This window comes from Malus domestica, chromosome 07 (genome assembly GCF_042453785.1).
Source record: "Malus domestica chromosome 07, GDT2T_hap1".
Lineage (NCBI taxonomy): Eukaryota > Viridiplantae > Streptophyta > Magnoliopsida > Rosales > Rosaceae > Malus > Malus domestica.
The window spans coordinates 971,024-986,046 of record NC_091667.1 but is presented as its reverse complement, the minus strand read 5'-3'; the positions used below and the strand labels follow the sequence as shown (position 1 = coordinate 986,046).

Here is a 15,023-nt window from a genome sequence, read left to right as displayed (position 1 = left end):
GGTACCGAAATTTTCGGGAATTTCGGTTTGGGAATTTTTCGGTTCGGTTTCGGGAATTTTTCGGTTCGGTTTGGGATTTTTTTCCAACCCTAGTGAGAACACGGTGAGGAACACCAATTGTCATAATACAAAATTCATTGGAATTTTTTTTCCAAATTTTCAACAAACTATATTATTATACTTTGTATATTGAATCATATTCTTAGTACATTGAAAAATCTCTTGCATTTCAAAAGTACACGTGACTTTAAATTTGATAATCATGTGAAGCTTTATAAGATTTGCTCGATGTATCACACTTTAGGACAATATTAACTATACTATGAGGGAGACATCTATACTTCTTTCATTAAGGGCCGTTTAGTGGAACAGACATGATTGGAGTTTGTATTTTGGACTGGTTAGACTAGGATTAGATTGGATAGGTTGGGTGTCTACTATTTGGCGTATACTCTCTCAACAGAATTGGAGTTGGGTTGAAAACTGAATTGGTGAAACATGAGAGATTTTTCAATGTGATCGGCACACGAAATGGTACATTATGTATTCGTTTGGACTCAAAATTACATGCATGTGCAATTAAGGCCTTTGAATGAGCATAGCTCCCAACTGTCGGATGATTAAAGATTTTTCTTGATATTACTATTGTTTTTTTTTTATCATAATAATTATCTTGAAAATATCCTTAAAACGCACTGAGTTATGATACGCGTAAAACTTCATGCAGAGGAGGTTATGTGAAATGTCGTGCATCATTAGAGTTCTATCCAAATGCTATTTAATCAGTTGCAAGAGTTGCATATTTAGCTTGCATGCAGAACCACGTGGAAAAATACCACAAGGATGCAATTAATATTGGATGATCAACATGTGGATATGCCATTCGTATCCATTTGGAGTAATCAAACTAAGGTAATGTGATGGGATCAGGATGGTTTTGCAGATAATGCAAAACTACCAACCATGATGTTTTTTTATTTTTTATGCATGCATGGGATGCAAGGATAACGAAGTGATGGTGGGATAATGATTACACTTTGCAATTGGTTGTCAGAGGTGGTAATTTAATTTGCCATTTGCAATTAGGTCGCTGAGTGCATTTGGATGAATAACGCGGAGAAAGAGTCTCTTGGTTGGAGTGGGATTAGCATTCAGAGTCCCCATTTGTCGACCAGATATGCATGTGGTCATGACTTTCTCAGAATGTTCCATTACAGAGTCTTCAGGTGCAATCAAAATGTTGGAATTTATTAGGTTTATTTAGGAAATTAATTAGAGATTTGATTTGATTTTGTAGTAGGGTATTTTTGGCATTTACGCATTAGGGTTTCTTAGGTTTATTGCTCTATAAATAGAGTTTGTAATTTAGTTTGAGAATAAGTTAGTCACAATATAGCCTCTTAGGGTTTTGTAGCCGTTCTGACATTCTCGTTTGATATCAATAATATTTCTTATTTTGTTAGTCTTGTTCGTTGCACACTCTGATATTCAACTTGGTATCAGAGCAGGTTCGATTCTTCGGAATTTAATCTGTTCTAGATGGGTATCAATTTGTTCATCTGTTTGTCCGCTGCGTATTATTTTGTCATGAAGTTGGTTCGGAAGTGGCACTGGCATGGAAATCTTGCACTGGCATTGGAATCTTGCACTAGCACTGGCACTGGCATTGGAATCTTGCACTGGCACTGGCTTTGGAATCTTGCACTTGCACCGGTGAAATTTCATATTGAAATTGACATCGGAAATTAGCATAATGGAGCTTGCATCCACATCACTTTGGCAAACCCATGTCGTGTACCGCCATGAGTTTGACGGGGGGTGTTGGAATTTATTAGGTTTATTTAGGAAATTAATTAGAGATTTGATTTGATTTTGTAGTAGGGTATTTTTGGCATTTACGCATTACGGTTTCTTAGGTTTATTGCTCTATAAATAGAGTTTGTAATTTAGTTTGAGAATAAGTTAGTCACAATGTAGTCTCTTAGGGTTTTGTAGCCGTTCTGGCATTCTCGTTTGATATCAATAATATTTCTTATTTTGTTAGTCTCGTTCGTTGCGCACTCTGATATTCAACTCAAAATTCCTCTGCTTATTATCCAGGCTATGCCAAACAAAAAATATGTTCATATAAATACAGACGCAGTGGCAACGTTGAAAAAGCCCTCCAATTTAACACACAAAACTGCCATGCGTAAACTCTCGCTCTACGTGAAACCTCTCAACAATCTTGAGATTTTTATTTTCTTTTTCCCGCTGACACATCTTCAGTTTGGACAAACAGCACTGGAGCCATAGAATTAGCCGATCAAGAGGCACATTTAGTTTGGATAAACAACACTGCTTCTCAGGCGACTGATTACCTATCCAAGTTTTGGCTGATAAGGATTTTCGAGTCTTTGTTGGTAGAGGTTGTAGAGCCAAAAATAATCACAAGGCGACACGTGGATTTTTGGGTGAAGATGACAAATTTACCCTCGAGGCATACCGGGTCTCCTACACGCGAGCAGTGGAAAATCATCTATCAACCAAATCAGGAGTACCCAAAATAGGTAACAAGTTCAAATTTGTCTCATTCATCCTCATTCCATAACTCCCAAAACCTCCTAAAACATTTCTTTTATTATGATAATTAGCCAATTAATATATTTATACCTAATTAATATATTAATTGCTAATTGAATAACCAAATAACACTAAAAAAACACACTTAAAGGCCGGCCATACCCTATTCCCTATATATATGACCCTATTTCTTCTCAAAAGTTCAGTTGATACTCTGGTAAAACTCCAAAAACTCTCTAAATATTTTTCTCTCTAAATTCTAACTTTGGCATCGAAGGTTCTTCGGCCAAAGCCTCCCCCATTCATCGTGGGCATTTGAGGTTCTTGGCCTTGACCAAATGTGTTGATTGTTTTGTAGGTGCAATTTTGTCAAAGAAGGAGAAGGCGAAAATTTGCATCCACATAGGTCATCTCATCAACATTCTCGGCAAAGTGAAGTGTTACCAGGTTACTACATTCGGCACATTGAAAGCTGAATTTGATATTGAACTTCGCAAAACTAGCAGCCTTGTCTTTAGGCTCTAGAACCTGAAGGCCGAGACGTGTTCCTTCCTCGGCTACAGTTGCAAGATCAAGAAATCAGCAACATGTTCAACGCAACATCAACACATTTTACTCCCCGGCCGAGCTCGGGCGACGAGTTGGCATGCCCCGCACACAACCGAATGACATAGTTAGCTTATTGATTATTCGGCCTGCACACGATTAGACGATTCAATGACGCCAGATTAGACGATTCAATGACGCCAAGATCCGTCGACCTGACAACGGTGCTCGCGACCCATCCCCGTAGTTGTATATTTTATATTTTAAACTGATATTTTCACCAATATCTATACATTTATCGACATTTCTAAAAAATTTATACTGATATGTCTACCAAACTGAACAAAACTTTTAGAGTGCCAGTACTTTTTTCTCTTCTAGTCAGTTTCTGCTTATCAAGATTTTTATGTCAAATGAAAAAGGGGTGTGCTATCCACACACTCCTTTTTACTTCTCACACACTCCTTATTAATTTATGTCCGTTGATCTTCTTTAATTCATCTGATCCAACGGCCGAAAACCAAAAAAATGTGGGAGAAGTAAAAAGGAATGTGTAGATATCACACCCCAATGAAAAAACACAACACCCTTAATAAATAAATGGATCGAATCAGTACCAAATCATCAACTTCACTGAACCCAAAAGTAAATTTGATAATCACAAACAAGATCTGATCCACCTCAGTCTCCTCAAGTCTCCCATCAATTAGCCAAGTATTAAAATTGACTAAATAAATTGACATGAATCTGATATAACAAAAATTTCAAGACACAAGCTGAAATAAACTAAACCATACCTCTAGCTTCAACACGAATCAGTGATTTTACGCACAATATAAATTTGTGTGGCGATTTGCAAGAACCTAAAGGAGTGGCTAAAAGGTGCATTTTTTGACAATCTCTAATCTGAATCTCATATTCAGTTTTGGGAGATTGAATTATAGGGTTTGTTTTCTTTAGTACTTCACAAGAGCTCGTTAAACGAAAAGAGAAAGGGCTTGTTTTCTCTACTACTACACCGGAGCGTGTTAAACGAAAGAGATAAAAGGGTAGGAGGACCAAAGTCTTTAACTACTCTGTATAGGCAAAGAAAAAAAATAATCAAACTATATGGAAGGGAAGCAAGGTAAAATTTCAGCTTCAGAGGAAATGGACATAGATTTTGCTTAATTTTTGTTTTCCAAATTGGTGCTCTAATGCCTTGACTCCTCACCGAAAACCTCGAGGTTGCAAACTGGGCATACCTAAACAAATATAGAAACAGAAATGAGCGTGAGTTAGCGGGATGGATCATCAAATTGAAAGAAAACAGTGATATTCTGAATTCTGAAATCCATGATTTTAAGGCGTTGGCCTACCTTGTTGATACCGAGCCATTTGCTGATGCATTCGCTATGGTAGACATGTTTGCATGGCAATGTGATTTGTCGATCCCCTCTTTTATACTGCATCTGGCAAATCACACACCTGCTCGTGGAAAAAGTCGCATCAAGGGGCAAATTCCAAAAGATTAAAAGAAAAAGGAGATTCTTCTTCTTCTTCTTCTTTTTTTTTTTTTTGGTCAAAGAGAATCCTGCATCAAGTTTTCTGGAAACAAATAAAAGAATTGGAAGCGAAGTGTTTGATAACTTCTACAGCAAAAACCAAGTGGACAAATCATCATCAAATAAAGGAGACTAATTAGGGTGCGCCACGAACTTGCCCATTTATCAGAGCAATTATATGCTAATAATTTTATTTTTTTTGGGAAAACACTGTTAAGACAGTAACTAAAATCAAAAGCATCATCATATATATTACATTTTTAAAGGATTAGGGTTCATCTTAGAGGTTTCTAAGACAACGAGAAATCACATTTTCAGTCGCTCGATAAATAGGTTTACGTGTCAAGTGCTTTGTAGATGATGATAAAGTTCGAGCAGAGAAAATTTCTCATTTCTGTTAGGTTAAGTGTTTATGACAAGATGAACTAAAAAAAAACAAAAAGTGTTTATGACAAGATTATTTCGTTAGTATGACAGAATTTTCTCATTGGGACACTACCAAATTTAGTATAATACCAGACAGATATCCAGATTGTCAAGAGAACTAAAAATGAAAATATAGGCCATCACATTTACTTCTGAGATAAGGAAAAGATAAGGTCGGAAAATAGGTTTTTATTGTTTTAGGCAAATAAATTCTCATTACTCAACCGTCCATGAGTCAGAATGTTACCTCTCTCCGGATTTTTTCCTTAAAAAGAAGTTTCCACACTTGTATTTTGACAATGGAAGCAAACTAATAAGTTCGTCGGAAAGACCTCGGCTTTGAGTGCCAACTGCCTCACCCAAGTCAAGTAATTCCTGGGGCCAATATATAAAATAAAACATTTCAATTAACATTCATAAAAATTTTGGAAAATCCTATAGTTTGTACTAGACGTGTCAAACCAATGTAAATAACAAAACAACGAAAAGCCAATGTACAAGATCAATGAAACCGCTTGCCTTAAGTACCCCCAATCTATACTGCAAAAATGGCTAATTGCAGAATGTCTCATAATCTTAATTTGAGCTGGGTATAAAGAAGTTAATCCAATATTGAAGTAATTTTCTATGCTATATATCACAATGTGATTGTTGACCCTAAAAACTACAAAGCCTACGTGGCGCGCAAGCCGAGTAATTAATGAGCTAACTACGTCCTTCGGTGAATGCGGGGCGTGCCAACTCGTCGGCCGAGCTCGGCCGAGGAGTAAATTTATTGATGTTGGGTTGGGTCGTGCTACTGACTTCTGCGTCTTGCGATTGCGGCCGAGAAAGGAACACGTCTCGGCCTCTTGGGCTCTCGAACCTGAAGACATGGTTACTATTCTTACGAAGTTCAATATCAAATTCGGCTTTCAATGTGCCGAATGTAATAACTGTAACACCTCACTTCGCCGAGAAGGCTGATGAGATGACCTCGACCAATAAGGATTTAGAAACCCTTCTCGACCGAGACTTGGATAGGTAATCAATCGTTCTCGCCGCAGTGCTGTTGATGCCAACGGAAGATACTGCGAGACCGACTGACTCTACGGTGACAGAGCTATCTATGCCGACTTAAGATATCACCGGTTGCTTCCACAGTGCTGTTGATGCCAACGGAAGATGTGTCAGCGAAAAAGGAAAAAGAAAAATCACAAGTTGTGAGAATTTGCGCAGGGCAATTTTGTGTGTTGATTTTGTGGGGTCTTCTTGAATGATGCACAGCCTCCTCTATTTATAGCACTGGATACCTTTGAAGTCGAGTCAAAACCCTACTCGAACTAGGTCTATGTTTACTAGGATTGTGAGCCTAGTCCTCTATTGAGCCGGATTCACTTCCGGGTTATTACCCTTGCCGAGACTCCTTATCGCGTTAGGACTCGACTAGTAAAGGTAATATGACCTAGCCGACCTAGGTTTAGGAGCCCACGTACTAAATGATCCAAGGCTCCCCTGTCGCCAGGCCTCCCGGGCCGAGAGTGGTTCTATACTCGGCCCAACATGTTAATTTGAGCCCAAACATTGCCCCCCAGTTTCCTTGATTTTCGGCTCGTAAGCCGAAGGTTAAGGAAATTAATTGTTCACAGCCAATAAAAACCTGCTGTAGTTCTCGACTGCCGAGGTCGAAAAACTTTTGGAGAGTCGAGAAAAATAGGGGCCGAGGCAAACCACTCCTGGCAGCTCGGCCTATCACCTATCAAAGATGTTACCTTTCCTGTCTTTCTGGCCGAATACACCAGCCGAAAGACTATACATCAACTTATCAATGAAGAACAATTGTCGAAAAGCCATTCTTTGACCGAATCCGTGAATCACCTTCACTCTTCATTCCCGCTTCTCTCCTCAAAGGTCGTACCCAGTGCACAAGGCTCCCGCTTTACGCAGGGTCTGAAAGAGGTGAATGTCGGCTAGCCTTACCCCCATTTATGGATAGGCTGCTCTCCTCAACTATATATATATATATATATATATATATATATATATATATATATATATATATATCCCATGAAATGATGATGTCAGCCCCACATGGCCGTTGAAAGTCAAACCCATTCCTTCAAATTGAGGTCCACCGAGTTTCTAATGCCTTCATTAAAAACAACCCCCCATTTCCTTTATATATATATATATATATATTTTTTTTTTTTTATTCCGTTGGCCCCCTTATTTTCTTATGCATCGGCTTAATTAGCCAGATGATTAAGAAAATAATTTATTCATTTTCTTAATAAAAGAAAACAAAAGTGGCCGAGCTATCAAGAGGAGGAGGCCAACGATGTTTTATTCTAAGCCGAGATTTTTGTATATCAACACAGCCAATCAAATTTTGCATTGAGCCGAATAAAAAATGATCTCCAAATATTTCTGACTTGGTGAAATATTTTTTATTTTCGGCCGCCGAATGTGTTGAACAATTATTATGCCCCCCAGGCATAATTTCGGCTTTTAATTCAAATAACTTGGCCGAATGAGATTCCTCCTTATCGGCTTCATCACTAATAATCATATCGATTGGCGTGGTTTTTCTGGCTAGGCCTATGTCTCGGCCTTGTTCGTCATTGGAGCACTTTTCTGGCGAATCATTTTTTGAGTCGATTTGTGGCTCAGAAACTTTAACTTTTTCTTCTAGGCCTACCACGCTTTCAGTCTCGACCGAAAAAATAGGTGGCCTAGGTTTTTCTTCTTGGCTGACCATATTTTCAGCCTCGACCGAAAAAATAAGTGGCCTTTGTTCTTCGGCCAAATTAACAATTTTCTTAGGCCGATGTCTGATTACGGCCAGAGCGAAAAATTGCCCCCCGGCCTTTGGGCCTAACCATTTTTCAAATGGAATTGATCTGTAATTAGAAACATAAGGAAAATTTTCTTCATCTAGCCAGGCATTAAATCGAGCCTTGTCTTCATTTACCCATTGCCCTTGCAGGGTAACAGGAGCTTTTATTTTCAACATGCAAGCGAATGACTTTTGCATCTCTTTATGGCCACGAAGAACTTTCTCTGCTTCCAAAGATTTTTTACATTCCTCATTATGTTTTTTCAATTCCTCCAGGAGCTCGTACAATCGGCTACGTTGAGCCAGATTGGAATCTTGATATATCATATGAACTTCGTAGTATTAGCACTGGGTCCCACTGGGCGTGCCAAAATGTTGACCCTAGAAACTACAAAGCCTACGTGGCGCGCAGGCCGAGTAATTAATGAGCTAACTACGTCCTTCGGTGAATGCGGGGCGTGCTAACTCGTCGGCCGAGCTCGGCCGAGGAGTAAATTTATTGATGTTGCATTGGGTCGCGCTACTGACTTCTGCGTCTTGCGATTGCGGCCGAGAAAGGAACACGTCTCGGCCTCTTGGGCTCTCGAACCTGAAGACATGGTTACTATTCTTACGAAGTTCAATATCAAATTCGGCTTTCAATGTGCCGAATGTAATAACTGTAACACCTCACTTCGCCGAGAAGGCTGATGAGATGACCTCGACCAATAAGGATTTAGAAACCCTTCTCGACCGAGACTTGGATAGGTAATCAATCGTTCTCGCCGCAGTGCTGTTGATGCCAACGGAAGATACTGCGAGACCGATTGACTCTACGGTGACAGAGCTATCTATGCCGACTTAAGATATCACCGGTTGCTTCCACAGTGCTGTTGATGCCAACGGAAGATGTGTCAGCGAAAAAGGAAAAAGAAAAATCACAAGTTGTGAGAATTTGCGCAGGGCAATTTTGTGTGTTGATTTTGTGGGGTCTTCTTGAATGATGCACAGCCTCCTCTATTTATAGCACTGGATACCTTTGAAGTCGAGTCAAAACCCTACTCGAACTAGGCCTATGTTTACTAGGATTGTGAGCCTAGTCCTCTATTGAGCCGGATTCACTTCCGGGTTATTACCCTTGCCGAGACTCCTTATCGCGTTAGGAATCGACTAGTAAAGGTAATATGACCTAGCCGACCTAGGTTTAGGAGCCCACGTACTAAATGATCCAAGGCTCCCCTGTCGCCAGGCCTCCCGGGCCGAGAGTGGTTCTATACTCGGCCCAACATGTTAATTTGAGCCCAAACAGTGATATAATAGTTTCTGAAGCCTCAAAGTGCCTACATCGTTCGCCTTCACAGTCTAAAGAATCATGAAAAGCCAGTCTCATGCGTTCCTAACTTCGAAGAGGCAGACGAACAAAGGTATGTGTGGGACGTGCAACTGCCCAGGTTTGTGTTTATGTTTAATAAGTCTCTTGTGGGAACAAAATGGTAACGAATTTCTACTTCCAACAAGATTTACCTCATCTGGAAAACCCATGTCACAGTAAAATGCAGGATAATAGAATAAGGTATACATAACGAACCTCATAGGTCATGTTATCAGGATCAATGTCCTCTTGCCATGCAACCTGCAGATATACAGAGAGCAAAAGGCTGAACTTTAGCATAACTGCAGTGCAGGAGTCCAAGACTTGATGATGCAAACTAAATATGCATCAAAACTTTAGCATAAATGCACTTCTTTTTGAACTTCAAGTTCGAAAAGAAGTGCATTTATTCCAAAAATAAATTCGTGGACTTAATAATGCAAACTAAATATGCATCTAAACTAACCAAAATAATCCAGCAGAAAGAAAAACATACAATTGCACAAACCACAAAGGAGGATCCATACCTCAGAAGTACTTATATTTTGCTGATTCTGAATACCTAAAAAAGCAAAAGAAATTCTTTGGTTACAATAGCGTTCAGTCTAACTGGTTAAATGTCAGTTCAAAAACCATGAGTAGTATAATGCTTTGACGAAATTTCAAATCACATTATGGCATTACAGCACCATCAGAAATCAATTGCAACAAAATGGTATTGTGGGTTTTATAACTTCATGAAAATACGAAATGTCAAGGAAAGTCTTTGATAACTCTAATTGACCAGTAGCATAAAATTTGATTCCACCGGATAAGTGACTGGTCACACTGAAAAACTGAGGTCGTACCCAGTGCACAAGGCTCCCGCTTTACGCAGGGTCTGGGAGAGGTGAATGTCGGCTAGCCTTACCCCCATTTTATGGAGAGGCTGCTCCCAAGTCTCGAACCCGAGACCTACTGCTCATGGGCGAAGACACTTGCCATCACACTGAAAAACTGAATTGAACTAAATTTTGATTTCAAATTCCAAGCACAATGAGCAAAGCATGACAAAGTGTGATCAATCAAAACCAATTTTCAGTATAAGAATACAAATAAACAGAAGCGTCTGACTAACATTCCTCAGGTGTAGGTGTAGCTTGCGCTTCCATGACAGCATCTTCTTCTAGGTGTGAGTCGGTGTTTGCAGGCTCTTCTGCATTCATCACTGAAGGGTACTCCCAACTCCTCCTGCTGACGTCCATTCTTGGTAAATGATCATTTACCTCATAAGTACCGTAATAAGAAGTACTCTCTGGACCAGATGGTAAAACCTTGTACGAACTCATGTTCATTGACCAGTACGCAGTTTCCTAGACACACAGCATGTAAAGATTAGCATTGTCAGCAAATACTAAAATTTCAGTTCATGAAAATAATACAGTATTTCACTCAGCAAAAAAGGTATATGGGAATATCTTTAATCCAACTAAAATCACAATGTACTGTATAGTTCTGAATATTTGTAACGAAAACTCAAAGTTGACGCTCAGTAAAGGCAATAGTACATTTCAGCTTCCCCAGCTCATTCCGATATCTCAAGAATTTCAGACAAAACATTAAAGCAAATGCATCTGAACAAACGCCAGCTTTCCAAATTTACAAGCAAGATGGATCTAAAACAATCTTATGAGGCGGCGAACATGATGTCATCACAGAATAACTTTCAAAAGAAAAGAACACATAAAAAAATGGAAAAAGCAAACTTGCCTGATCATGCATTGGCATGGCAAGACCATAATTCATCGGTACATGAGAAAGACCGTCAAAGAAACCCATGAAGCCTTCGGTAGGTGTGTAAGGAAAGCCGGTGTCTAGGTAATGCACTTCCATATGTCCATTCTCATTCATTTTTGCACCACTTATCAAACCGAGATTCACATATACAAGCTACAAAATGGAACCAAAATCTCTCAATACTTGTGCTAAAAAAATGGAAATTAAAAATTTTAAAAAAATTTTAAAAAAAACTTTCACTATAAATTCATATTTGTGTATGTATTTATGTGTACATTGCAGCACTATCCTCATAGACTAAGAAATTTTCACTATAAATTCAAAACAAAAACTTTTTATTCAATAATTTGTGACAAATTACAACATATATTCTAAAATTTGCAAAATTTAGGGCAAAACATGGACATTCTCAGAAATAGTGAAGCAGAATATAAAGCCATGTTTCATCTCCTAACTTTACATTCGTGTTTGGCTACTAAGAAAATGAGAGAAAAGAACTTCAAGACATAAAATTTCATTTTCTTTTCTTTGCCTTCTGCTTTGATTCTCTCGGTAGCCAAACGCATGACAAGATTGTGTACAGAAGCAGAAGCGGTACCTTACTTTTAAGCCAAAACTCCCTTCACATTTTGCTGTGAAGCAAAAATGGGCAGCTCAGAGGACAAGTAAGAGAAACTGCAGTCTTCTTTCTTTCTAACTTCAAATTTTCTTCCCCTTAATTTCTTGAGAAAAATTGCTTCAACTCAGAGAGAGATTTGAGTTTGCACTTGACATATATATATATATATATATATATAGAGAGAGAGAGAGAGAGAGAGAGAGAGAGAGAGAGAGAGAGAGGCTTTCTGTGTTGTGTTTGAGTTGCTCTCTCTAGAATTGTATTGTGTTGTCCCTTTTTTTTGTGTGTTGCGTTTGGCTTTTGTGCAGAGGAGCAGCTACATTTGAGATTTTCACGAACACGCTTCCCTTCTGAGTTATGTGTTATGTTTTGTTGACTCCAGCTAGCTCTACCACGCTAACTTGTTATTAAACAAAACAAGATTACAACAACAATCCTCCTAATTCCTATTTGCTACCGCTGTCTCTACAGTCCACTCTATCTATGCTACACCATTGCACTTTATGTAATCAATACTAGTATTTATTTAGGACGGCATATAGACTACTTTCTCTATACATCGGTGTATATGGAATGCAACGTTAGTTAGATTTAAATGTTTGGAATAAAGTTGATAAATCTAGCAATCTACTAAAACGGTGCATCTCATACATCGTGCATTGTGGAGTTTTTTGTCCATGATACTGATGTTTATCATAGTTTGATGTGATTTGGGGAATGAGATGTTTATGTTTTGCTCTAATTTCAATTTTGGTGACTTGTGTTTTTAGTTTGATTAATTTTATTGCGTGTTTAAATTCTTTGATCATTTCTGATCAATTGTGTGGATCCGAACTTGAGCGTTGTGTGTGCGGACATTAACTCAAATTTAGCCTAAACAATCGAAATTGTTTAGGTATTAAAACACACTGATTAAATTGATATGTTTATAACACATGAACTAAAATTGAAGAAAAAAAAACACATAAAATTAAAACCCTCTTTCAATTTTGTATCTCTATAAAATTAGAAACCTCTATCAATTTTACATCTCCATAAATTAAAAAAAAATTAAACTAAAAAGCTCTCCTCAGTCCTCAGTGATTCGAAATAGCTGTTTGATAGTCTCAAAATTTATACTTAAGATTGGAAGGAGGGAAAAGAAAATTAAGAAAGAAGAAAGTTTTTTATCTCAGAAAAGATAAAAGTAAAAAAACATGTGATATACGGATGGATGGATGGTTGGCATTGAGTGATTGAACAAGGCTTGGCAGAGGGAGGGGTAAAAGCCGTTTTTACCGCCGGTGAGATCTTATGGTGGGGGGGGGGGAGGGGGGGGGCCGCCGCACTTGCCAAAGATCCGTCTCTTTCTTCTATTGAATCTTTGCCGTACATCTCAAGATCAGAACTGCGCTTTAAAAAAATCTTGAAGGTTTCTGATCCCTACAATTTGTTCAACTAAAAGAAAAAGTTGTCGGTCCCTATTCCCCAAACAGCTTTCTAAAGTGCAACAAGATAAGTTTAATTAATGTCAAAAGTATCTCATTCCAAACAAACACTAGATAAGCAAACAACTCTTTACTACATTGGTAAAAAGATTTTGACCATTTACATGATGACATGAGTTCAAATTTTATCGGTGGCTAATCGAACATTTAATTTAGGGAACTTTAACGAAAAACACCCGGTACTGTTCACTTTAACGAAAAACCACATTTTTACACTAAAAAGTCAATCCTGGTACTATTCACTTTACCCTTTATTTTGTCCTTATCATTAAAACTCAAAGTTTTCAAGCCCTTTTCATTAGTTTTCCTTTTAATTTAACCATTCTCGTTTCTTTCTAGGGTAATTGAGAGCAACTTATGTCAAAATGAGTTCACTATTATTTGGCGTTTCAATTTATTAATAAACAGTCGATAGTGTTTCGGTCAAATAATGCATTCTCATATGAAGAAAAACTTTGCAATGCATTATTGGGACTGAGACTCTATATGGCGGTGAATTCGTTTCATGTTGTTGAATAAAGTAAAAAGTTTCACATCAGCCATTTCACAAAATAAATTACAACTTATATCAAATAGTTCTATTTATAATTGCATCAAGAACTTTTGCATAAGTGAGAACAGTATCAATTCAATTAGTGCTGGACCGATACCCATCTCGCTTATCATGGTAGTTAGTTGGTTGGGGCACCGATTATATCACGTGGCGATCTATTTTGAGTTGTTGGTAATAAGGCATAAGATTGTTTGGATTATAAAACTCTTATTATATCACTATATAGTATAGAGTGTCATAGCGGTTTTCATCGAAACCTGAGTGTGAAAAGCCAAAATTTCAAGGCTCCCTAAAGCAAGAAACATATAGTATAAATTCTCACCAGCAAATGCGACACATTTGATTACCATAGATGAATAAAACATGCATCAAATTCCACTTCAATGATTTCTAAGTTCGAAATTGTGATGATTTTAAAAAACATATAGGTAATGTGTCTTTGGGAGAAGAGTAACTTATATAGAATGAGTTTGCTGTCACGGAGAGTTTCGATTCAATATGACATTGTCTTGTAGAGAAAAACTTACATATGGCAATGCATTACTGAATAGGGGACGCCAAGCATATGGTAAACATGTTTCATGTAAGTCTTCCTCCATTGGGAGTTTATTTACTTTGCTAATTTGAATAAAGTCTAAAGAATCCATAAGTCGTCTGTTCATTAATAAAAGTGAGAGGTTTTAGTTTCGATTCTCAAGAAAGGGTATTTGAACCAGATTTATATGGCCAGCCCATTGTGTAGTTTAACTTCATCTTCTATTTCTTAATGTAAATAATAGCATTGTATTAAAAAAAAAAAAACATAAGTGAACTTTTCACTTTTGAATGATGCCTTAAGTAGTCATTACAAACTTTATTATGTATTTAATTTTGTCTAAGTCATTCGTTCATTGGTTTCTTTAGAAAGAAAAGGTATGGCTGAGTATTATATGGGTCCATTGAAAGCTTTGCTTCTACGCAATACAAAATAATATAATAGCATTTTGATTGAACCATTAGTAAGGGTTGTTGTTCTAGCACTTATATAAAAATGGAGCAAAATATTTTAACTTGAATAAGTCAATACTTCATCCAATGAAAGAATCTTATGCAAAACATGAGGAGTTGGGGCGTGAATAGCCTGACCCTGTGCCTGAGGGACAAGGATTGTCTGCCCTCCTTGTTCCCGTGCCCTCCTGTTTGTGTGGTCACGGTTAAGCTATGTCAACATTTTATATTATTATTCATTTTTGTCTTATTATCTCTTAAAAAAACAATATAAAATGTTGACGTGACTTAACCGTGATCACATAAAACAGGAGGGCACGAAAGGGCACGGGAACAAGGAGGGCAGACAATCCTTGT

General features: G+C 37.8%; 1 protein-coding gene across 2 annotated transcripts; it reads right to left on the bottom strand.

Annotated features, from left to right (window-relative positions):
• Positions 1 to 3,720: 3,720 nt before the first annotated feature.
• LOC103438395 (E3 ubiquitin-protein ligase BIG BROTHER) lies at positions 3,721 to 12,119 on the bottom strand. Of its 2 annotated transcripts, none has more exons than XM_008376950.4 (8): positions 11,624 to 12,119; positions 10,994 to 11,173; positions 10,362 to 10,596; positions 9,772 to 9,806; positions 9,461 to 9,505; positions 5,326 to 5,453; positions 4,467 to 4,575; positions 3,721 to 4,352 (listed from the first exon to the last, which is right to left on the bottom strand). In XM_008376950.4, exons 2-8 carry the CDS (start codon positions 11,132 to 11,134, stop codon positions 4,302 to 4,304), a joined length of 744 nt encoding a protein of 247 aa, XP_008375172.1. In that variant the 5' UTR covers positions 11,135 to 11,173; positions 11,624 to 12,119; the 3' UTR covers positions 3,721 to 4,301. The 2 variants fall into 2 exon arrangements, with proteins under 2 accessions (XP_008375172.1, XP_008375171.1); XM_008376949.4 differs by having other exon boundaries at positions 11,619 to 11,999.
• Positions 12,120 to 15,023: the final 2,904 nt, after the last annotated feature.